Genomic DNA, 26035 nt, shown 5'->3' on the forward strand with positions numbered 1-26035 from the left:
GGAATGTAGTAAAACCAGCATTCAATCAAAAAGTTACCCCATTTATTTGGTTTTTCTGCTATCAGCCCTCAGAAGGGCTGTTTCTTATCTCCTTATGATTTGCAGTTTATCCAACTGGAGAAAGCGGGTACTGAAATTCGTTCATGGAGGTTTTTTGGGCCAATCTTAATTGATTAAATGATACTTTTACCGACAGTGACTCGTTTTGAAGAGTTGGTAAGGTAAGAGGAAAACAAATAAAAACACTTTCTTATACTTTGTAATATTTTAAAAGGACTTATCTATAGATCCTTTATACTGCACACCACTTCAAAGATCAGTAATGCAATTTTTCCTTTTAATATAATTGACTTCTCACACCTTTGTTAATCTATCCCCTTTAATTTTCAGAATATTTAACACCACTGAAAGAATGAATATGTATGTATGCCAAGTGGTCTCATAAAGAGTTTATTTCTGAATTACTTTCCTAACCATGCTGCTATCTCTTAATATATCATGAGAAATAAAAGCCCTCTCCATGATTTATCTTCAACTTTGGTGTAAGATGATGGCTGTAAAGCAGCATATTACTGCTCACAGCAGTTTGAGAATTTGCTACCATATCCCCTTATCAAGTGTCTCTCACCTGATACCTGACATTTTTTATCATGCACTGCTGGTCCTTCATACTGAACCACCATTAGAAGTTTTCTGTGCGCACACAGTCACCTTCTACATGAACAGCAACATGTTGAATCAACCTTTTTTACGTCACTACTATTTTTAAACATGCCTGATATTGTCATGAGGCCGTCAGCAGGGGTTTTTTGCATTTTGTTGTGATTTTCTATCAATGTGCTGCCCACCTTGGTTTACCTTTGCAGTGATTGTTGGTGTCTGAGCAGAGCAGGAGTCTTGCACTGTGGAATCAGGGGCAGTGTGGCCTCAGCAGTAACACCCCTTCGCTTGCCTCCTTGGCATTCCCCACGTTGTAATGATGGATATGTCTGCTCTGCAAATGCCTTCTTGACTTTCTTATGCCTCCCACAGAAATTTCAATAGCAATTTTCACCCCAAGGGCAGGAATACATAATCCTTTGGCTGCTGGGTAGAGAGCAGCACTGACTTTTCCCACTGATATCCTGTGTGTCATCAGGACCGGAAGATCTTCTGCTTGGATAGTATAGAAATTATGGAAACTCCACACAGGCTGTGTTGTTATTGAGAACTTGGATTACACAGTCTTGTCATGTTTCTTCCCTTAGACAGAGTCAAAATTATTCAGAGTGGTACTTTCAGTGGGAGACAACTGTCATAGTTCCAAGTCAGTAATGGTTTTGAAATCTCATGGCAGAGATGCTGAACCACAGGATCTAATCAGTGTGGAACCAGAGGAGAACTTAGGAATTCACCTTCTGTGCAACTCACAGCTTTAGTCAGGGATTGCTGTATGTTCAGGTTGGTTTGATATCTTCCCAATTAAAATCGCTTAGACACTAAAGGTAGGTCTGCAAAATTGTTGAATCACAGGTTTATGTTGGAGAAGCCCTCTAAAATAATCAAGTCCAGCTTTTCCCCCAGCACTGCCAAGGCCACCAGTAACCCACATCCCCAAGTGCCACATCCACACAGCTTTTAAATCCCTCCAGGGATGGGGACTCCACCACTACCCTGGGCAGCCTGTGCCAATGCCTGACAGCCCTTTCCATGAGGAAATTTTCCCGATATCCAACCTTTAACATCCCCTGGCACAGCTTGATTCTGTTTACTTTCATCCCTTCCCTTGCTCCTTGGGAGAAGACCCCAGCTACTCCCCCCGGATCCATCAGGGAGTTGCAGAGCCAGAAGGTCCCCCCTGAGCCTCCTTTTCTCCAGGATGAGCCCCCCCAGCTCCCTCAGCTGCTCCTGCTGCTCCAGACCCTTCCCCAGCTCCGTTCCCTTCCAGCCCTTCAATGTCTCTCTTGTCATGAAGGAGCCCAGAACTGAGCCCAAGATTTGAGTAATCTGTGGCACTGAGTGATTTTCTTGAATGACAGCTGTTGATTCATGGGAAATATGCTAATATATGTGTATATATAATTTTTGCAATGAGTATCATAGTTGTTACTGCTAAACATAATACGAGGGTGAAGAATATAGTTGATAATATAGCCGGAGATGATGTTGGGGCTATAAAGAACTAGTGGATAAATCCTGTAACTGTGGTGTACTGTACAGAGGAAAGTTTGGGAGGTGTGAAGGAAAAATGTGAAGAAAACTGTTTGGTTTAAATTGCTAATTGGTCTTTTTTTCTGGCCGTTTGCAAGATGTCGTATTTTTCCATCTTATTCTTCTTCATGATAGAAATAAGGCTTTCTCTACTTCAAAACATCACATAGGATGAAAAGGTTAAGAACCCATTCTAAAGCAGCAATAAAGATATGACAAGGATGATTAAATCTCTACTTAGATAGATACTGAAACACAAAAATGAGTGTGTATGTAGTGACTGTACCAACCTACGCAATTGTTGTTTGTTCCTTCTTGGAAGACCACTTACTTCCTTTCAAAGATGTTCTTCAGAAATTGTCTTTCAGACATATACTTGTAAGTCTATAGATTTCAGTAAGTACCATTATGCATCAAACACATAAATGAGAAACTTTGTGTTGTATTACACCTACCATGCAATTGAAAAAAATTGAATTAGGAAGTACCTGAAGGGAGCCTACAAGAAAATGGAGAGGGACTTTTTACTGGATCATGGAGTGGCAGGACAAGGGGGAATGGCTTTCCACTGCCAGAGGGCAGGATTAGATGGGATATTGGAAAGGAATTGCTGGCTGGGAGGGTTCTGAGGCCCTGGCACAAGTTTCCCAGAGAAGCTGTGTCTGCCCCTGGATCCCTGGAAGTGTCCAAGGCTAGGTTGGATGTGGCTTGGAGCAACCTGGAATAGGGGAAGGTGTCCCTACTGGTGGAATAGGGATTGGAATGAGATGGTCTTCACGGTCCTTTCCAACCCAAACCATTCTGTGATTCCATGATGAGTATCACGATTTCAGTTCCCACAGCAGTAATTGCTGAATGACTCCTCCAAACTGATTTGTTGGTGACATTTTGCAGCTAAGCTGAGTGTGTAGGGCTGGAATCAGAAATTTTTCACTTGAGGAATGTCTCTAAAGTCCTTGAACTCTTCTCAAGGTAGATGGGTTCTGTTAATTAAAGCCTGTATCATAATGATCTATTTACCTTTGTATGGTGGAGTTGGGGTTGCATAGGGAACTTGTCCTTTCCTGTTCTACCAGTCAAACTAAACAAAATCTTCCCATACCTCTAGGGAACAGTGCTTAGTTTCAAGGAGAAGTGGAGAAATCTCCATTTCCTTTCAACAGCAAGAGAACCTCATTAGTATTTCAAGTATGATTTGACAAAAATACAAATTCACAGTTTTAACTTTAATTTTCTTAGCAGGAATGCTGTCATTTTCCTAGCAGCAGTTGCTTCCCCAGTTTTGTGGTACCTTAGACAATGATTGGGTTTAGTTCTACTAAACCATATTTGCATTTTGTTGTCATTGTTGAATGTGGTTTGGAAATGCTGTCTTCTTTCGTGTGCAATGTTGGAGCCCCTAGCCGGTGACTGTCAGGTTTTTTGGGCACTGAGGTGGACCCCCTTGTGCTGGAGCTTCTTGGTGGACTTAGACTTGCCTCTTGAAGAGATGCCTAGCATAGTAATTTACTTTTTCTAAGCTAGCTGGGATGAAAATAATTTGATTTGATTGATTGATCATGGGGGCTTTGAGCACCCTGGCCTAGTGGAAGGTGTCCCTTGCCAACGGAACAAGATGAGCTTTAAGGTCCCTTCCAAACCAAACCATTCTGAGATTCTTTGAACTGTAAAGTCCTCAGTAAACAGGTAAAATGGGTAGAGGTCTAGGATGATGAAGCATCACCAAGAATCAGTAAAGCACTGAGGGAATTTGGGCTATTTTATAGTATTTTTGATTGATTTTGGACTTTGAGAGAGGTAAAGGCTAAATTAAGTTATTTCAACATGAAGTGTTTTAGGATTGGAATTTCCAAGATAGCAAGGATGGATGGAAGAAGAGATGGAAGTGAAGGTGTGGCCAGGAGATGAGCTGTGCATTAGCTGTGGGTCAGCTGGATAACAAACACAATGAAGTCACATAAGAACTACCTAAAGCACCTACACCTTCACTTGCATATACACGTGCCCTCAGAAACAGCTTTGTCTTTCCTTGGCCAGTGGCTATTGAAGCCCAACCCTGTGGCAGACAGGGTTTCTTCCAAGCAGTTGGGTTTGCTGCCTTGGCAGGTGTCATTTAGTGTGTTTTCCCTTGGAGCAGCAGCTCCTGGGCCTTTTTCCCTGGGACAGGACACACCACCACGGCATCTCCTACAGCGTCACCGTGTTGTGGGCTGTGGTGAGCTTTGGCATCGTGGTACAGGCTAGAAGCACCATGTTCCTCATTGGAAATGTTGTGTTACCACATGGGCTGGCTGGACATGGGTGAAAACCTGCCCTTTTAGCTTGCTCAGTTATTCAGGAGGGCAGTGAAGGAGTGTCAGAATGGACAGTTTGTTTAGTAAAGTGTCTGGCAACAAACTTTGCTCTGGTGTGACAGCTCTGCTTTCATTTCTAAGCAGTGATCAGAGATGCCAGAGTTACTTTTTGAGGCTATAATCACCATAGGCCCTGCATTTTTTCACTTAATACCTACTTGACCAAAAGTTGTCTGGGTTTGACATAGAACAGCTGAAGTGTATTGCCAGTAAAAGAGATGAAGATAAGATTCCGGTCACCAAAGGCTTGGCTTTGAAGTTCCTTTGCTCAGTGAGGGTAAGAACAGCTTTCTTGTGAGCTTCCTTCTTTCCCCTCCGCTCTTCCACTCCTTTGGCAGAGCGAGTTTATTTTGTTGAAGGTTTTATTTTCTGCTGAAAATGCAGGAAATTCAGACAGCTCTCTTGGAATCTCCCCAAAGCTAATACAAACAAGATACATATGCTTCTCTTAAAGCAACTAAAAATAAATTATTTGAAACTATTTAACTGTAGATATTCCTCTTTAAAAAGGAAAGGGAAGTTTACATCATTTATAATTGTAGATGCTGTTAAATTGTGTTATCAAGGTGAAATTCCCTGAAGTGTCACTTGTCTATTCCACACAGAAGAGTGTGGAAAACCACCCTGGAATCTGTAATGGGTGGCTTTCAGGCAGGCATAGAAGAACTAACTACTGAATGTCCAAAAACATAATTATTTGAAGTATTCCTTAGCATGTACAAAGCCAGATGAAAAAAAAGTGTGATGGAAAATGATCTGAACTGTTCATTCAGCTATACATTTTGTGGCTGCAGCTTATGGATCTGGAACAGTTTACCAAATTTTTCCTCCTTGTTTCTCCCTGGTAAAAGGAATGGCAGGAGCTGTTTGGGGTTAATTTGGCATTCTTAGTCTTTTTGGTATCTGTTAAATATTCGGGATGTGTGTCCATTTGTTTTCCATTGCTGACAAAATTGCCTTTATAGTCATGTCTGCGTCATGAAGGAAGTAGTCATTTATGACTAGAAATTTTTATGATTTGTGTTTGCAAATTATGGAATCTCACTGATGAAAAATTATAGTGAGTCATCGTGAATAGGGGCTCAGAATGGAGAAAAGCCATAATTAATGTTGCCTGGGCAACGTCCACCCTCACCTTTCTTCTATCCCTGTATCCACATGGAAGCTTTCGGCCCCAGAGCTGAGGATGATGGGTGGGTCCCACTGTGGGTGCAGCAACACAGACATGGTGCAGCCCTCCCTGATATATGGAGTGCTGTACCTGGTGCTTGCTGCGCCTTCCTCTGACTCCTCTTCCTACATACTGCCTGGCTGGGAGAGGAGGACTTGACCCCACCTGCAGAGCTGCCTCCAACTCTGGGGTCCACAACAGCACAGGGATGTGGAGCTGTTGGAGAGAGTCCAGAGGAGGCCACAGAGATACTCCAAGGGCTGGAGCCCCTCTGCTCTGGAGCCAGGCTGGGAGAGCTGGGGGGGTTCACCTGGAGAAGAGAAGGCTCCAGGGAGACCTGAGAGCCCCTTCCAGGGCCTGGAGAGGGACTTGGGACAAGGGATGGAGGGACAGGACAAGGGGGCAATGGCTTCTCATTGCCAGAGGGCAGGGTTAGATGGGATATTGGGAAGGAATTCCTGGCTGGGAGGATGGTGAGATCCTGGCCCAGGTTTCCCAGAGAAGTTGTGTCTGCCCCTGGATCCCTGGAAGTGTCCAAGTCCAGGTTGGATGGGGCTTGGAGCAGCCTATTCTAGTGGAAGGTTCCCTGCCTATGGCAGTGGAGTAGAATGAGATGAGCTTTAAGTTTCCTTCTAACCCAAGCCATTCTGGGATTCTCTGACTTAGGCAAAGGGAGCAGATGCCCTTTAAGTGGTCACTCAGAACTACCTGGGTGAGTGGTGAGTCCAAGGTGGTTTTGCTGATGTGAATTGTGGAGTTCCTGGGAAGGAAACTGTTACAGTGTCTCCAGCTGTTTTAAGTAGCTTCTTCACAGCTTTTTCATACTGTGTGCACTCCTTGCTCTGCTGGAGAGGGACCTGCAGTGTCAGTTGTTGTGAACTAAAGCCACCAAGCTGTGACATAAAGAAACTTGCCCTTTTGAAAATTCATATGTCAAAGCATCCTATTACTGGCAGCAAGATCCCACTTGCTGAAAGCCATTTATTGTCATAAGCAATAAGTTCAGGACTGCGTTTGGACATGTTGTTTTTTTTGTCAGGCTGCATTTCCATCGCATGTTTCTTTTGCTATTACATGTGACGCACTGACTTTACTTCATCAGGTTTCTTTGGATTAAGACTTCAGTACCATGTGCCTTTCCTGTTGTGTTGATTTTTTTACCCTGTTTACATTGTAGAATTGTAGGGTATTGCCTTACCCATCCCTGCTCAGGTTTTGTTTTTTGAGGCAGATTAACTTCTTCCTGCTTTTTTGTGCTAGCTGTACATTTAGTAGTTGTTTAGCTGAAAGCACTGTTTGTCTGGAAAATTACTGCAATATGGATGCACAGTGAGAAATGGAGCTTCTTTAGTAGGCAGCAGCAACCTGGATCGATATACTCGTTGTCGTGTGGTGCATAACACCATTCATATGGATCTTGCCACAAAGGAAAGGGTGCTCTATTAGATCTCAGATTTGTAAAAAAAGTTGCAAAGTAGACCTGTTTAGGCTTAAAATTATTTGTTACTTTGGACTGGGGATTACTATACATCCAGGTATAACAGGGGGAAAAAAATTGTTTCATTTAAGTGAATTCTAGTTTGCTATAAATAAATACATAATGATAGATAATAATATATAATCTGAAATATGTAGTTGTTATGTGGACATGATATGAGACTTAAGTTTGTGCACCAGTAGTTTTTAGAATCATGGAACAGAATCCCAGAATGGTTTGGATTGGAAGGGATCTTAAAGATCATCTCGTTCCACCTCCTGCCACGGGCAGGGACGCATTCTACAATTCCAAATTGCTCCAAGCCCCATCCAAGCTGGCCTGGGACACTTCCAGGCATGGGAAAGCCACAGCTTCTCTGGGCAGGCTGTTCCAGTGTTTTACCTCTCTCATTGCAAACAATTTCTTCTTACATCTGGTCTGAATCTCCCCTCTTTCAGTTTAAAACCATCACCCCTTTTCTTACTGCTACAGACCCTACAGAGAACTCTGCCCCCATCTTTCTTATAAGCCCCCTTTACATATTGAAAGTCTAAATTTTTAACCTAAAGAAAATAATTATTTCATTCATCATTTCAGCCTGAAATTAAGACTCCCAACATTTCCTTGGATACAGCTGTGCTGTCACTGCTGGTAACGGGCAGTTGAAGTGTTACCCCAGCTCAGATTGTGGGGCCATCCCCACGAGGGATGGTTATACAAACTTAAGCTGAATCATACAAGGACGTGCCTCCCTTTATCTCCTCAGAACTGTTGACATTTAGAGGCTGGAGATTTGCATTAACTCATAACAGAACTTTATTTACCAGTTCTTTATTATTACAAAAATTACAATTAATTTGACGTCAAATTGAATTAGAAAGATGAGCACTCAGAATGTTCTATTGTGGGAACCAGAAGATGGGTACCCTAAATTAAACAGGTTTTTGGTGACACTGAATTTTTGCAGCCTCCACTGACAGTGTTTTGATGGGTAAATATGTCTGTAAGGAACCAAACTATGAGCACATGCCTGGGGTTTGCTGTTAGGCTGCTTGACTTCTTTGGTTTTTATAAGCCATATACTTTTCAACTGGTTTTACGCGTCAGTGTGTAAGTATTGAATCCGGAACTCTTTGCCCAGGAGGATGACATGCTAATTAGCAATTGTATTGCAGTAAGGAAAGCAACAGTATTCCAGCCTGGTCAGATCCAAGAACATCCAACTCTGCCCGTCATGTGCCTTGCTTTTGCACTTTTGTGTCTTCCTTCATAGTGTTTATCAAACTCAAACTGTTTTTCTCCAGATAACGTTCTCATTTGTCATATTTTCCCCTGCATCCTCTCAGATTGTTTCCATTCTCTTTCCTCTGGCGTGATCACTTGTTTTTTCCTTTTTCTTTTAACAAAAGAGACCCAGACTACCCAGAACTCTACCTGGCTTCTTGTAGCTGTCGCTGCCTGGTTTATTCCTTGTACAGCTAGAACATGACCAAGCATCTGGCTTTTTGCCTTAAAAATTAGAATCTTTGCAAGAAAAGCACCACATTTAATTCCTCTCTGGAGAAGGAACATGAGGTGGTTCCCTAGGATTACCCTTTGATGCTGTGACTGCATTCCCATCCCCTTTGCTGTTTTAATTTAAGTCTCACAGAGTCAGTACCAAGCTTTTAGTTGCCACCTTTCTTTTAATTATTGGTATAATTATTTCCAGGGGTATAAATGAAAAAGCCAAAAAAAAGGTGGTGGAGGTTTGGTACACATCAGTGTCAACAGAGCCATTTTCTGAGCCCTGTTCTGTAAAGGAATACTGTAATAATTTTAAATGTGAATGCCACATTGAATTTGTCAATTGTAAGCATAGGAAAATGCTGTTACTTTGAACTCCTCTCGGTTAAACGTACTGTTTAATAGGTTGAAACGTGTCTATTCATCCCCTGCAAATCAATATCTGGCTTTTCTTTCCATATAACAGCTAATCCAGTCAAAAACATCACAGTCTTACTCTGCTGCTGAGGATGGTGGGGTAGTCCTTGACTTGGCCATACACATGCAGCGTTTCAGATGTGTTCAGCTACTCTGAAAATAATACACAGGGTGATAAACTTCGACGGCAAAACATTTTTGTAGCCGTGTTTATACCTGTCTCGATGCTATGTCTGGGTGCAGAGGGACTGTACCCTGATACTGGTGATACAGAGCAGAAAAATCACACGACATTTTATCAGCTCTTACAGCATTTCTCCATTATCTCGTCCAGATGCTGTCCTTGGCTCTTGGCTTGTTTTTTCCTTTGTTTTGAAGACTTCTAAGCCTTTAGAAATGCTTCTATCACTAATTATAGGAGAGTACAGTTCTTCTGATAACGTATATGCAATACCAGGATTCAGTCCCACTTCTCTATCTTTCATGGAGGTCATTCTTCTTATAACTTATTTTTTTTTGGTCTAGTCAGTTGTGGGTAAAAATCTTCAATGTATCTCCTGTTTTCCTTCACTAGAGTCCCAGATTCTTCACCTGGAACATGGCAGCTGAAAAACAGATGGTTGATTCTGTCCATCAGCTCCTAAAAACTTTATATTTAATTACTGAGCAATAACTTCTGCAACTTTTCATTGATTGAAGCTGACCACCAGCAGTCTCCAACCTAGTTGGAGATGGTTAGCAATGCTTTATGCTTCATCTAGCTGTGTGTCTGGGGTTTAAGGTGAATATATTTTATTAAAAAGCATTTAATTTTTGAAAAGTAGTTGTGCAGTTTCTTACCTTTCTGGTAACTGGGTAGATCTCACTTGATTCTGAATCATAATGTTCTGTAAAAGTCATGTAGTCTGTATTTTAGGATAGTGTCTTGCTCAGCAGCTCACCTTGCTGCATGGGGGAGGGAATTATACCAGTGCTTAGAGCTTTTAAAAACACACCATAATCCAGCATATTCTGAAATAAATCCAGGTTGATAGGCAAGCATCACCACCAAGATAAGTTACGTGTGGATTTTTCTTCAGATTGCAGCTGAAGCAGTTATTTCATTCCCACTGCTAGAGGGTAGGGTTAGATGGGATACTGGGAAGGAAATCCTGGCTGGGAGGGTTCTGAGGCCCTGGCACAGGTTGTCCAGAGAAGCTGTGGCTGCCCCTGGATCTCTGGAAGTGTCCAAGGCCAGGTTGGATGTGGCTTGGAGCAGCCTGGAATAGGGGAAGGTGTCCCTGCCCATGGCAGGGGGTGGAAAGAGATGGTCTTTCAGGTCCCTTCCAATCCAAACTGTTCTGGGATTCTGTGATCTACAGTTTCAGGAAGAAATGCACCTTTGCTTTGCATTGAAAGCAGCCAGAGTGGTAGCAAAGAATTTTGCTCTTCATGAGTCTAAACAGGACAGCAAAAACTTCCTGTGTTGTCTTCTGCCTTGATAAGAATGTACATCTGGCAAGTAACAATTCCTACAGTGCTACTTTATAGTAGAAAATAACTATATACAGGTTGAATGGCAGTCCAACAAAATGCTGTTACAAGTACTGCCTTATTATGAAGAATTTAAGTGCCATGTGGTAACTCAGAGAATGAGCTTTGTGGGCAGTTGGTAAAGGGAAATATTGGTGATTTCAGTGGTTTTGTACCCAGCAGAAAAACTCAGGCTGGTTTAATGTGATTCACATTCTTGCCAGACCTGTAAAGTCTCCCAGTCCTGTGTTTGATGTGATGGAGAGACCAAACGGTACAAGCAAGGTAGAATTGCCTTTATTAACTCTATTCCAAAGGAGGATAGACAGCTCTCCAATCTGAATGATCATATTGGAAATATCGTGATGTGAAGCTCAGGGAGAGAAATTCAGAAGGCTGGCAGGAGTTCATATGCCAGCTTGTTCAGCTTAGAAAGTTTTGAGTTTCAGAATCATCAGGAATGGTTTGTCAAAGGCACTGACAAGATGAAAAGCTCTACAAGTTTATCTTGAGTGTTAAAGCTTAGTGCACTACAAAAGGAGACTTCTTCTTTTTCATTTATTACAAGTATTCTTCAATGCCAGAAAAATAGTTTTTTAAAAAAAGCTCAGAAGGACAAAGTCTGGTAACAGTGATGGACGTTCAAGGTGCAGTGGGGTTTGATCCAGTCGGTTTTACTTGTGCTGTCTTTGCTTTTCTCTTTCACCAGCCATTTTTTATTTTTCTGATATTTTTTCTCTCTTCTCCCTCTCCCTCCTCCCCCAAGCAGGGGCTCAACAGAAAATGTGTTAAATTAAATATAAACTGAAGTGCTTTTACTTAGCATGGGAAAGGTTGAGAAGACTAAGTTCATTTAACCCTTGGTGAATTTGGCTGATTGCTATAAGATAATGCTTTATGTCATGAGGAGATGGCTCCTGTTGAGAGAATCAAGCTGTGAGGCCGAATACTAGTGTGATGCATTTCAATTAAAATTTTGGTGATTACAGGAGAAAACACGTCTCTTTCCAGATACTGGGGTGCCAGATTTGCTCACCAGAGAGACATTAACCATCTAATAGCTCCATTAATAATAATTACATGTGCGCTGCCTTTATTACTCAGTGTATTTTACAACGGAAAAGGGCACGCTAACCTTTTATTCCTTTCTTAAAGGCACAAGACCTGAACGTGATCGAGGAGGTGATCAGAATGATGCTGGAGATCATCAACTCCTGCCTGACGAATTCCCTCCATCACAACCCGAACCTGGTGTATGCGCTGCTCTACAAGCGGGATCTCTTCGAGCAGTTCCGGACTCACCCTTCCTTCCAGGACATCATGCAAAACATAGATCTGGTGAGTGGCATGTGATACCAGAGGTGGTTTGCACGTGGTTATTTGATCTCCTTTGAGAGGTGGAAATATTCATCACTTTCATCGGTTTGTTTTAACGTGTTGAGTTTGAGTTTCTCTTTCCTATTTTCTGGGTCTCCGTTGTAATACCTTTGGGGCAACACAGAAACACAGAATGGTTTGGGTTGGAAGAGTCCTTGAAGACCAGCTAGTTCCAACCCTCTAATTTCTTTAACAACCTTTTCCCATATCTTTAACTCAGCAGAGTCAGAGGGATTTTGAGTTGCCTCTGATAAGGAATTCCCAAGCTTTGACACATCTTTCACCCCTCCAAAGGGAGGACAGCATCAGCTTCTCTTTACTGCCCCTTGATAGAAACTGGTCTGTCAGGAGAGCAAAAGCAGATTTTCATCATCAAACAATCCTTTTTTTTTTTCTCTGACTCCCATCACCAGCTTATTAATGATCACAGGGAATTATTTTTCAATACCTAAGAGCAGGCTTCAGCTGCCATATTTTCTGGGCTGTGTGTTGTTTTCACCTACAAACAACAACCTTCCCATTGGATAAGGAAACATTTTAGAAAAAAAAAAACAAAAGAAAATAGCTGTGGATGAGAAACTGCAACCACTGTGGCTCTCTATGGTGTGTGACTTTGGGAAGCAGTTGTTAATTATTGCTGCATCTGATAGTGGCTTTAATGCTCATATTGAGAACTTGAAAAATTATTCCTACTAGAAAAATTTTACGTGTAAAAAAACGTTTCCCTTTCTTCCAGTCCGTATTTGCAGAGCTGAGCAATGCATGAAGCCACACTAGATGCAAAATACTGAAAGGGAGGGCTGAGCAGGGTGCTAAATCTCTTGCTGCAGTGAATAACACATTTAGTGTGGATAAAAATCTGCTGGTCCATAAAGGAGGGTAATTTTAAAAGTGGAACTGAAATCCTGCTCTGTACCTATCCCTTCTCTTATCACTTCATATTTTTCTGGTCATGCAAGAGCTTGGAGAGATGAGAACTTGAAGCTCAAAACTCTCCAAACTTTCAGCAGCTGCAGACTACAGCCACCGTGATACAGCCTGGATGATTAGGACAAGGTGTTTTCAGCTTGTGTAAAGAGGATATGGTGCAGTGAAGATAACAGTAGTCTTCATTCCTGACTGAGATAGGGACCTTCTCTGGTTACTCATCCAAATTCAGGGTAACTGGTGGTGTCCAGATCCTTCTGCGTGCAGCCCCGTGCCTCCCACAGATAGCAGGATGTCCTTTCCTTTGTAACACTTACATGTTGGTTTTCCTCAAAAATTTAAACTATTCCTCCCCAAAACTATTTAATATTGGCTTACAGCATAATGCCAGTTGCATTCAGAAACTATTTAAGGCTTTCCAAGGGAGCATGTTGAATTTTAAAATAGCTCCTTTGTTAGAGAAGCGAGGATGTCAAAAAAAAGATTTTTTAAAATTATTTTTTTTTAAAATGTACCTGTCACCAGCTGGCAAGTGGTGAGAGCTGTCAGGCTTGTAGATCTGAATAAAAGATGAGATTCAGCTGACTCCTCGTCTACCCTGTCACGTCCTGCACTTCATACACAGTATTGGCAGCACTACCATCCTGTACAGAACCAATCTTTGTCTTGTGTGCTACAGCCAAAACATTCTAACTGATCTTACTATCCCTTGAAAAAGTGGCAAATCATGTTAGTTTTACTGTACACACTGCAGGGAGCTTGCCTGGGACCATGTGGGCAGGGTCTGAGAAAAGCAAAAACGAGTTTCTCTCTCTGAGAACTTGTCAGGCTTTTCTCTGCAGTGTTAGAGCTGGGAACTCCACCCTCATGGCTGTGTGGGACACTGTGGATGTCTGAAATGCAGATGTGCTCTAAAAGGAGTCATAAAAGAAAAACTTTTAAGATTTGGCTCAATAAATTTCTAAACTGTATGTTGCTGGAGGCTGAGAGGATGTATTCATGGGGAGGATCTCCCTATTCTTTTCCTGCTCTCATTTAAGCATCCATCACAGCCTGCTTTCAAACAGAATAGTGAGCTGGCCAGGCTTTTTGTGTGGCCAAGGCTGGTTATTCAGAAGAGGATGGATCCAACAACTTCCCATGTATTGGGGAGCTGTGTTGGGTTTCAATGGAATTTTGTGGCACAAACTGTGTAAATTGCAGGTGGAATAAGAAGCTGTTGCAGCTTTTGGTAATGAAAGACTGGGGAAGAGAAATTACCGTTCTGAAGCCCCCAAGTATGTCTACAGAGGCTGTGCTACAGCCCTCTCTTGGTACTTTCTCTGGTCATTAAACAGCAAAGTGGGTTTGGATTATCTGCACCCATGCTACAGTGGAACCATGAGTGTAGTTTTTGACAATGGCATGGAGTGGCAGGACAAGGGGGAATGGCTTCCCGCTACCAGAGGGCAGGGTTAGATGGGATATTGGGAAGGAATTCTTGGCTGGGAGAGTGGGGAGGCCCTGGTACAGGTTGCCCAGAGAAGCTGTGTCTGCCCTTGGATCCCTGGAAGTGTCCAAGGCCAGAGAAGCTGTGGCTGCCCCATCCCAGGAAGTGTTGAAGTCCAGGTTGGACAGGGCTTGGAGCAACCTGTTCTAGTGGAAGGTGTCCCTGCCAATGGCAGAGAGTGGAATGAGATGATCTTTAAGGTCCCTTGCAACCCTAGCCATTCTGGGATTCTGTGATTCCCATCATCAGATGGCACTAGAGATCCACCTGAGCAGAAGGTGCATGTTACACTCTGGGTCACTTTGACATCCCTCTGCTCCAGCAAATTCCACCCACCAATTGGTATGAGATTCTCTGATCCTAAACTGTAGTCCAGATTTGTATTTCATGCAGAAAAACTAACAGACAGCATGGTAATGTTCCATATTGAAGAAATATGACCAAAATACAGAATATGTGAAGTCTGTAGTGAGTTTTGGACACCAGAACAGTTGCCAGTTTGCCTTGTCAAGAATATATAAAATAGATATGACATATATTGACTTTAATACTTACTGTTTTTACTCTGTTGCGCATAATGTTCTCATCAACCAACAGGAAGCATGGAAGAGGTGAAAAGGCTAAAAATTTGATGGAGAATTAGTTGGAAAATATTCTGAGGAGGTAATAATGAGTACTTGATGGTGCAAATAGAAAGAGGCATCTGCTGTTGTTCTGTGTGGGTATGGAAATGGAGAACAGCCTGGAGGTGTCCTCTAAGCCTACTCATGCTGGTGACATCTTAGCTGGATTTCGAATCACAGAATCATTTAGGTTGGAAAAGCCCTCCAAGACTGTGGAGTCCAGCTTTTCCCCCAGCACTGCCAAGGCCACCACTGACCCATGTCCCCAAGTGCCACATCCACATGGCTTTTAAATCCCTCCAGGGATGGGGACTCCACCAGTGCCCTGGGCAGCCTGTGCCAATGCCTGACAGCCCTTTCTATGAGGAAATTTTCCCAATATCCAGCCTTTAACATCCCCTGGCACAGCTTGAGGCTGTTTCCTCTCATCCTGTCCCTTGTTCCCTGGCAGCAGAGCCTGACCCCCATTGGGCTCCCCCCTCCTGTCAGGGAGTTGCAGAGCCAGAAGGTCCCCCCAAGCCTCCTTTTCTCCAGGCTGAGCCCCTCCAGCTCCCTCAGCTGCTCCTGCTGCTCCAGACCCTTCCCCAGCTCCATTCTCTTCTCTGGACACGCTCCAGAACCTCAAAGTCTTTCTTTCAGGGAGAAATAAGAGCTGTAGAAAACAGGACCTCTGAAAGTGCTGATTTGCCAAAGGAAGGTGAAAGTGATGTGACATTTTTCAAATAAAATATTGCTCTGAAAGGAAGTGGAATAATCTTTTTCACATACTTGTGGGTTCACAGGTCATAAGGAAACACTTTCCAAGGTTAATAATAATGAAGCACTGTGGTAGGTTTCCAGGGACTTCAGCATTGGAGACCTCTGGATAGCAGACATTTGACAGGATGACGCTGGGGCAGAGGACAGACCAGAACAGATCTGTAGGCACAGGTGGATATGGAAGGGGCCCTGCAGCTCCTCCAGAGCTCTGACCAGAGCAGGAATTGCCAGGGTTACCTGTGGTACAGACCTAGCCACAGTAACTCTGGATTGCACCTCAGGATTTGTGCCATTCCATTTACTCTGGAGATAACACATAACTGCTGTGTGCATCATCATTGAGGCAAGAATGGGTAAAACTCTAAGGGTCATCAGTTATTGAAAACTACTTATTTGTCCCTGGATTTTTATAAAGGATCTAAAAATCACCATTGCCAGCTGACTGGGGACATATGGGAACCATTAATGCTGTACAGAAGAAACTGAAATCAAAATACCTTCTGTTTCTTATTAATTTACTTTTCATTTTAGAAAGCCATCTTAATAGGATATTGTGCATCTTATTTAGCTAAATGGGATATTCTTCTTCTGGATGGTGACCAGAGAGGAATGTTACGGTTCCTCTTCTGGCCTTGTGCAGAAATATTTCAGCTGGGAACTGTCTGTATGCCTCTGCTTCAGAGGTGGTCTGTAACTTGGTCAGCAACCTCAGATGTGTCAGGAATTTGGTGGGGAATCTTCGCTCGTCATTCCTATGGATGCATTTGGTTCATGGCCACGGCGAGAACTCCTTGGCTTTCACTGCTCTCATATTTCCTATGAGCGAGTGACAGATACCGTGTGGTTGGACAGGCTTGACTAGGAGCTGCTGGAATTTTGTTTGCAAAATAGTCTGATAGGAATCAGGAGGTCGGGGGCAATGGCTTAGTGATGCAAAGGACTTGATTGGTGCAATTTCCTACTAGGAATTTAATTCTCTGAAGGCATTTCCCTGCTAGATTTTAAACTCAGTTGAGTTGGTTTGGCTCTGGCATAGCAACTCCTATTGCAAGACCTGCAGGACTTGAGAACTAACTTTTCATGGTTTTCCTTAAAATGTCTGTCGGAAAATCTTGATCCTGCTGATTACCAGAGCCTGGTTAAACATTCTAAGGGGTTTTTTTGTTTAGGTCTTTTTTGTCTGGCTTTTTTCCTCCCCACTCCTCTCCACTTGCTTTGCTAATAGTGGGGAGAGAAGAGCATAGCATCTTGAAAAGTTCACATGTCTTTGAACATGCTCCTCTTTTCAAGATGAACCTGTAAAGCTTCAGTACTTCAAGTTCGCTGATAAACCTCTTGTGTTTCTCCTGCTGTTGAATCACCTGGAGCTGTTTCATCCCTTCTTAGATCAGGGAGGGTTGGCTTTGCCTCCCTTTTGCTCCAGGTATGACTGTTGGCAACTGAATGTAGCTGTGATTTATGTTTTCCTACTTAGCTGAAGTGCTAATCCTGTGATGCTTTATGACAAGAGGTTTGTTTTCTTCTTTTCGTCTCCTTTCAGTGCGCCATCAGTACATCATATCACTCTCAAAGTGGTGAGTGTGGCTGGAAATAAAAATACCCAGGGTCAAAATGTGTGTTTTTCCCTTTCAGTCGCTTTCTGAAGGGGGGGAAAAAGAATTAAAAATTGACAGAAACAGCTTAAAAATGTTTTCATTTTGTGCCGAGTGATTTTCTTCCTCTCTCAGAGCTGACCTTTACAGTTGCAGGCAGAGGAGGCAGCAGCGCTTCATGCTGTTATTTTTAGCTGGAGGAGAGAGTAGCTGTAGTGTTAGTTAGGCAGTGCCACTGCCTGGGCTGCCACGGGCCTCGCAGCACTTCAGAATCCAGGTGGAGAAAACATCTTGCCCCTGATACCTCTGCTGCTTGGTGCATGCTGTAGGAAAGAGAAATACTTCTTTTCTTCAGCCTTGCAGCCGAATTGAAAACAATAGTTGGGTGAAATTAGTAGACGCTGTGGTTGTTTCCTCAGAATTAAAAAAAAAAAAAAAACAACTCCAAAACATAAAATACTGCTTTTGAATGAAAAACACCTCGAAATCATTCTAATCTTTTTCTTGTAGTGCTTTTAATCTCCAACAATACCTCTAAGTTTATTATTTAGAAAACAGAAGGACTAAAGATGAGTTTCTCATTGACCTCTAGGAAGGAATTCTTCCCTGTGAGGGTGGTGAGGCCCTGGCACAGGTTGCCCAGAGAAGCTGTGGCTGTCCCTGGATCCCTGGAAGTGTCCAAGGCCAGACTGGATGGGGCTTGGAGCAACCTGTTCTAGTGGAAGGTGTCCCTGCCCATGGCAGGGGGCTTGGAACTGGAAGGTCTTCCAGGTCCCTTCCAACCCAAACCATTCCATGAGTCTGTGGTTCAAACCAATTTTGGAAATCACTATAGAAACCAGTTTTTGTTTCTAAATATTAATGGTATTTTAATACAAAGCCTGGGGATTCCCAAGCCGGTGGTGACCAGGCCACGTCCCTCATGCCCATCACACCACAGGTCTGGGTACCTCGCACAGCCAGGATTAGACTCTGCACTGTGCCAGTTGCTTTCAGTGCATTGTTTTATCTGGACAGTGGTGAGATATTCCTTATGAGGGGTTGTCTAATCCAGGATTAGACGTGCCTTTTAATCTCTGTTAATATGGAAGCCAGACTGGAGGGAGAGCTCTTCAGAACGGGTTATGTTCCTTGCATGGAGAGGCCTTTCAGCACTCAGCAGGACTTGGATACAAGTAATTCACAGCAACTTCTGGAGTTTCTTCTTATTCCTCTTCTTAGAGCAGTCTTTGCAATTGTTTTCTATTTTCTTAGCCCAGTTGCCTAAATAATGAGAAAATTAATTTTCAGAATATCAAAAAAACACCCTCTCTCAGCCTTGTTTATTTGCCCTAAGATCTGGGGGTGTTTTTTTATGCATTACAGTCATATGCTCAGCATTGGGCTTTAAAACATGTGCTAAAACCTGAAACTCATTTATTATTATTCACCCAGTTTGTTTTTTCTGGTTCATTTTCTTTTTAATTGGATAAAGAGTTGAAATCTGTTAATTTTCATTATTATTTTAAATGCAGCTGTTACTTAATGGTGGAAGATAATTAAAGCACTTTCAAAGGAAAAGGCTGCTCTTCCTTAAATTTTAAACTTTTGTATTTTTACATTTGGCCAGATTAGTAGGTAAAGTGTTAGACCCTCTGCTACAGAGGGAGCTTGGGCAGTAGGGCTGTGATGCTGGATGCTTTTTAGTTTTATTCCTGATACAGTGGTAATAAGCAAATGCCTCTTTTAGGATCTTCTCTGTATAACTCATCTTCTTCTTTTTAATTTTTATTTTTCTTTTTTCTTATTTGATTGGGGTACTCATTGGGTACCTGAGTATCTCCTTGGGGTATTGTGCTCTCAAGGTCCAAAAGAGAGTAACTCCAATTCTATACTGTTTGAAGTAGTAAGACAAATAACACCTACAGGAAAGTGGTATTGTAAAGTCGGTATTTTTAATTTCAGTCATCAATTGTGTATCAAGAATAGCCATTCAAAGTTTTGTGAAATGCTGACATAGCCTGCAAATAGTGGAAGCCTGTCTTGCTTTTGTTCTTTGTGAAATATTACCTGGCCAAGATTAGTACCTTTACCACAAAAACGTAAGTCTTTTAAAAACATGTTAAGGTTGAAGGGTTTGACTTTCCAAAATAGGAAACGTCAGAATTCAGGTAGTATCTGTGAGCTTCATTCAGGTTTTTTACATGTTTGCATTGTGATAGTATTTTATCCTTTTAATTAAAAGCTAAATACTAAATTTTGCTTTTGTTGTGGTTTAGCAGAACTTGAGCTAACAAGGCAGCGCCAGTGGGATGGATTCCCTGCAGGAGCCTGCCCTGGGCGAGGATGGGTTTCACCAGTGATTACTGACAATAGAGGAGTGTTGAAATGCAGGAAGATGTTTTTTTCTTTCGAAGTTTGCGGGCAACTTGCTCATTCCTCTGTGAGCTGTGTATCCTCCACCAGCAATTTGTCCCAGACTCTTTGCCAAAACCATGTCAGCCTCGCTCCGAGGTCCTCACGCTCTGTGCACAAGCTCTTTCTTGCCGTTTTCCTCTGTTATTTCTGGTCCCTCCCTCCAGCTCCTTTGCTTATGAACTCAGCATGTCTTCCTACTCCTGGTTTTTTTTTTTCCAAGGATCAGAGATCACAGAGATCCGACAGGTCCTTATCTGTAAGAATGTAAAAACCTACCTGCAGCGTCTGCCAGAGGCAGTGAAATTCTCCCTTTCTCTTCAACTACGGAGATAATAGTAGGGACAGCACAGAAGGTTAAACCTGAATTTTCTCTTGACTGATTTCCATACTTCTGTTGTTTAAAACAAAACAGAAAAAAAAAAAGCACCAAAACCTCATAACAACCTCAAAAAGCAACTTCCAGCAACTTTAACCTGCTTCTATCTCACTCGGTGCAAGTTTCTAGAGATCCCAGCAAGTCTCCCAGCTCGGAACAAGGGCTGGGCTTTCAGGGGGGGTCACAAAAAGGAACAACAAATTTGAATCTCACAGTAATCGAGCCATCAGCTGTCTTTGTTTTATGAACAGCAGCTGAGCTGGGAGGCATAATTAGGGTAATGGTTTCTGGCTCCAGCTGTGTCTCACTACAGAACAAAGAGAGCTCAGCAGAGATTTTGTAGTATAATACATTTTTCCCCCCTTCTACTTGGGAGAATTAACAAAGATTACTCGATGGACTGGGGCCGTGATTCAGTTACAAGTGGACACGAGTATTTCTCCATGGAGAGTGTGTCTGAAGCCGATGGGATTTTGGGGAACTACCATCAGCATTGCCATGAGGGAAAGCTGTGCTTGCCTCCAGCCCAAGGGTACCCAGGTGCTCAAGTGTAGACAGGTTCTACCAAGTGGGTTGTGTGGTACTTCCAAAGGACTCTGAAATTTTTCCCTGGACCCTTTTTGTGTTGTTTTCAGTTCTGGATCCCCTGCGTGACTGCGGAGTTCCTCTGGGATGAGGGATGGGTTTTGCAAAGTGTGTTCTTTTTGGATTAAAGTAGCAATAGAAATGGAGGTTTTCTGATGTCCCACATGGAGAACTGCCGGTGGGATGTCTGCTTCTGGTGTGACCTACTGAGCTTGGAGAGGGATAAAAGTTAAAGCCTGACCTAACTGAGTTTGAGTTCTAGCTAACAAGGACCAGCTGGGTCACAGAAAAGGGGGTGGGGAGGGAAATATGGGGAAAATCAGCTTAGCCTCACCGAGGAGGTGACTGGGGGATGTGAGCATTGAGAGAGAACGTGCAGGTCCTTGGGTCTGGAATGTGTAATGGGGAAGGTACCTGGGGCACTTCAGATCATTAATCTGGGGAGAAGGGGAACTTTGTGGACTTTTTTTTCCCCATCCACTCGCTGTGGCTTTGAATGCTACAAAAACCCCCAGGAAATCATGTAGACTTTCATACTGAGATATTTTGTACTTGTCATAAAACCTTTTGTCCAGGAGTCATTGAAATTATAATGATTTTACTTTAATGCTCAACAGTCAGAGTAAATTTCTAGCTCAAATTATAGAAAGGAAGACCTAAAAAATCCTGACGTGCAGAACTGACAGATAGAAATATAGGCATATGTCAGTGCACAGTACTTGAAAATGTAAATTTATTAATTCAGCTGTGTGTGTTAAATTGTAAAATCATCTGTCTGTTAAAAATGACTGCGGGAGGATGCTGAGAATTGCGCTAACTTGACATTAACAAAGTCTCCCTGGCTGTGACACAAGCAGTAACAAGTAAGAAGCACAGATACACAATGCTGAGAAAGAAGATGACAGCTTCGTGTGCAAATTGATACAAGATCTCTTCATTTCTATTTATTTATGTGCTCTGATGTTTCATTTCAGGTGATCAGCTTTTTCAGCTCCCGATTAGAGCAAGCTGGAGCTGAGCTGTCAGTGGAGCGAGTTCTGGAAATCATCAAGCAGGGAGCTGTTGCTTTGCCCAAAGACAGGCTAAGAGTAAGTGCTTAAGACCTCATCAATTAAAGTGTACTGTTCCAATCAATTACTCATATTTGTCCTTTATATCTGTAATGTCAAAGCATCATTTCTCCTATCAATAGCGACTGAAAAGTGATTACGCTGTTGATTGCCGTATGTATATGTTTATATTTAAATTCCTAATTTCTGCTAAATGTTTGGGTGAGTTTTCATGATTAGTTATTAAATTGAAGCATGTGGAGGAATTAAAATTTGCTGAAGCTAAGGTGTTCTTCATCGCATTTGGAGAAGCAGCCTCACCTCTCCATCTGTTGTTTAGTTCTGTTGTAACCAAATTTTGATCATTCTTTTTTTTTTCCAGTTAATTTATTCTTCTTTCTCTAGTGTTCTACACCTCCTTCTGGGTCTGTATAAAATGCTATAAAGATAAATTTCTGGGGCTTTAGTTAAGACTTACCCAACCTAGTGAAAATCAGTTCAGGACCTGTAAGACTGGTCAACATGATGATGAGCTTTCTGTATAATCCTGAGCAGCCCTCTCTATTCTCTTCTGAGAATCTCTCAGATCTCTTGAGGGATTTACCAACTTGACAGGTTTTGTGAAGCTAAAATCCATTAATGGCTGTGTGATGTTTGAATACTGCAATAAGGAAATCTGTGTAAGTAGGTAAGTAAGTAAATGGGAGTTTTTTAAACACAATGAATTTTGCTTCTCTGTTATGCCAAGTATATTTTAAATACGGTCTGCTCTCGGCAGAACAATTTTTGTTCCTGCTCTGTGATAAGAGAGTGAGAGTGTCTTCTCAAGACCCATTTCTTTCGTGGTAACTTTAGGAAAATATCATCTGATAAGGCACACTGAGTCCGCACGGCCATTGGCGACGGCTGGTAATTTATTTATACCCTGGTAATTTTAAAACACCCAGTGGGAATTGTCTAGCTGGCTGCATATACTGATGTCTTTCCTGCAGTTCCCTGTGCCCCTGAGATGGCACGTATTTAGTCACTCAGACTGAATTACTTTGGGAGAGGTTGGTCCATGGTCCAAGTCCTGAGCCGCAGTACAGGAATAGCCTAAGTAACACCAGAGGAGTTGTTGTATCCAAACCCAACCCTTCAGGTTGTGTCCTTGCTACACTGTGATACTGTGGATAGAGAGGAACACTGGAACTTCGGCTTTGTCTGTGACAACTTATGTGCAGATAATTAAAAGCTCTTACGCTGAGGCTGCAGTGATTCCTTCTTGACAAAGAGGCATCACCAAATAAATTCACTGCTTACAAAAAAATTAAGGTTTTGTCAGTTCCTTAGTGTGCCACATAGACTCACATGTCAGGCCACAATTTACAGAAATGCTGTTTCTGGAGTGAAATCCCATCAAGTTTAAATTTTCTGTGTTAATGATATACAGTATTCAAAATTATATATTGCCACTTAAAGCAACAAACCAACAGTTTGTGACGTGCCAAGCTCTGAAAGTCCTCACCAAGCAGTTGAGTACTTCCATTTTTAAGGATGCTTAGTGTGGTTTGGAGAAATTCCCTTTCCTCTGGAGGACTTGAGTTTGGGGACAGAGTTACCAAGTGAACACAGCCAGCCTGGCACGTAATTCTTCTATACTGCCCACTTACACTGAAGAAGTTTTGTCCTTTTTTTTTTTTTTTAAATAGTTCTGCTGAGCAGCAGTTTGGCCAGAGCAAGTTTTTTCTTTACAGTCCTCTGTGAAGAAAAGTTGATGACATTGACCTTGGTATGTGTGTATATATATATACACATGTAGTCATGCATATATTTGTACATGCAAATAACATCCTTCCTTTGCACAGGCAGTGATGATGAGCAGCATGTGTTTCCCTCCTGTAGAAATGACCTTGTGAGTCTGGGTACCCTCTGTCCTTGTACCTCTCTCATAGGAGAGTCTCACAGTTCCTCTGGCCTTCCCACTTCAGTCTCTGAGGTTTTCAGGGGAAGCTATTCTAAAGCTTGACAAACTCATATTAAGATCAGACTGAAGATATAGTTACACAATAACTCTGGCAACTCTCAGGAATTTTCAGCAGCTAAATAAAGGAGAAAGCTTTAATCCACATGTCTTTAATGACACTCTCTGGGCAAGTCTGGATGGGTGGGAGCAGCCCTACCCACACTCTCTTTGATGACACCTTTCAGGGAGTTGCAGAGAGCAAGAAGGTCCCCCCCAAGCCTCTTTTTCTCCAGGCTGAGCCCTCCCAGCTCCCTCAGCTGCTCCTGCTGCTCCAGACCCTTCCCCAGCTCCATTCCCTTCCTTGCACACGCTCCAGCATCTCAGTGTCCTTCTGAGGGGCCCAGAACTGACCCCAGGATTCAAGGTGCAAACAGGATAGGGGTCAACTTGTGCCCAGCCAGCTTGGACAATGTCTGGAGGAATTACAAATCTGTTGCATCTGTGTTGACACAACCAACATGTAATTATAGTGTGCAAAGCTGTGGAGTTCAACCCTGAGAATTTATGGATCAACTTTGCAATTAATTGCTAATTAATTTTCAAGCCGTCTTTGCCTTTTGCCACAGCAATACTGAAGTGTTCTAAAGTACAAGAGACCCTGCAGAGACATTATTCCTACCTCCTAGAAATAACCATCTTCAGCTGAAGCACTCAGGGGAGGCATTTGAAACATGGGTATGATTTGGAAAAAAGAGGACTAAAGCACTCCTGTTTCCTTGCAGCTCAGACAATGATGGTTTTTTTCTTATGTGAAGTACCTAATGTATGCACGGATGTTTTCAAGTGAATGTTTTCAAGTTGCTTATCTTGGCCTTTGTCGAGGAAGTGAGCATTCAAGAGGCGTTACATGCACTCGGGTCCCAGTCAGTTGCTTAGCCCATAGTTCAAACATGAATCAACAGTCAACTAAAAATAACAGCACTTAGAGCCACGATCCTGATCTGCATAATGGAGCTTATCAGTTTTGTAGCACACCCTGGTGCTCCTGCTCCCTTTTCACTGTGGTAAGCAACACGGGGTGCAAAGTGAGCATGTGTGGTAGGAGTAGGTCATGGATAAATATATATTATATGTGAGTGTGTGTGTCTGTGTTAGGAAAGGTATCTTGAATTTTCTTAGCAAATAATTGTTGGGAAATGGGAAATCTAACTCAGATTTTCCTTCCAGTCCTGGAGCAGTCTGACTGGAGACAAATAATACAATTAACATTATTTTAAGCGTATGCTTTTAGCCGTGCACTGTGGAAGGCAGAGAAGGTCCAAGCTGAGTAATTAGCCTTTTAGAAGACTTCTGCACAAACAGAGAGATAAAGGGCAGGTGCTGAAATCAAGAGCTAGTTATTTCTCCCTCAGTCTGTGGGAGGAGATAAATGAAGTTAATATGCCAGGGATGGAGGCAGAAGCTACGGCGTGGAGATAGAGCTGTCTCCTTCGCAGACGAGCAGCCCACAATCCAGGCTCCCTGGTATATTGCAGAAGCTTATTAAAGGCAATTTAGAGATCACAGTGATAGGTGAAAATTGGCCTCATTCGTTCCTTTTTTTTTTTTTTTTTAAAGTTCTCAGGCTGCCTCTCTTCCCTTTTGGTGAACTATCTGTACTTTCTGGATTAGGAGTGTGAGAGAAGTGGGACCATGTCTGGAGCCTGTGAGTTATCTCAGGGTTTCAAGGGGAGTTAGCCAGCAGATAATCACTCTTTTGCAATAAGTGGGAAAACTTGTTTCAAATGCCAGCTAGTGACTGGAAGCTGACATTTGGGTTCATGGAGTGATCACACTTGGGAGGCCACGTTTAATGCTTTCTAAAAGAAAAGTTCCCATTAGCTAAACCACTTCAGGTAGAGATTTGATTTTCATGAGCATTTTCTGAGCTGCTTGTGTTTTTCTCCTATGCCTTTTCTCTTCATGTCAATGAGTATTTTGTCATCAGTGTGTGCTCTGTCAGATGTTCTTCATGTGCTATGCAGATGTGCCACTATGCCATCAACTTGCACCTTTTTGGTATGGTACAAAATTCAATATTTATTAAAGTGCATTTGAGTTCAATGGGCATTAAAATTTCACATAATATGTAAAAGGAGCAGAGGTAAAAGCCTTCAGTCTCTTAACAGAACACGGTTCGCTTTAGGTGTTAAAAGCACTTCTCATATGTTTCCCCTTCTATTAACAATGTACTTCCAACTCCATCAGCTTCCATCTCTTTCACTGGAGAAAGCTCCTAATCACTGAGGC

General features: G+C 42.4%; 1 protein-coding gene across 3 annotated transcripts in view; it reads left to right on the forward strand.

Annotated features, from left to right (window-relative positions):
* DYM (dymeclin) overlaps window positions 1-26035 on the forward strand; it is a 213578-nt gene that overhangs the window by 158248 nt on the left and 29295 nt on the right. For 2 of the 3 annotated variants that reach the window (XM_051803670.1, XM_051803672.1), the window contains 2 exons: window positions 11783-11965; window positions 21727-21840. In XM_051803670.1, coding sequence (XP_051659630.1) covers window positions 11783-11965; window positions 21727-21840 — 297 coding nt within the window. Of the gene's footprint in view, window positions 1-11782; window positions 11966-21726; window positions 21841-25363; window positions 25433-26035 lie in introns of those variants that run through there. The other variant, XM_051803671.1, reaches the window with a different exon arrangement.

This window comes from Manacus candei, unplaced genomic scaffold, assembly GCF_025592945.1.
Source record: "Manacus candei isolate 608988 ecotype Guabito, Panama unplaced genomic scaffold, ASM2559294v1 h1tg000059l, whole genome shotgun sequence".
Taxonomy (NCBI): Eukaryota; Metazoa; Chordata; class Aves; order Passeriformes; family Pipridae; genus Manacus; species Manacus candei.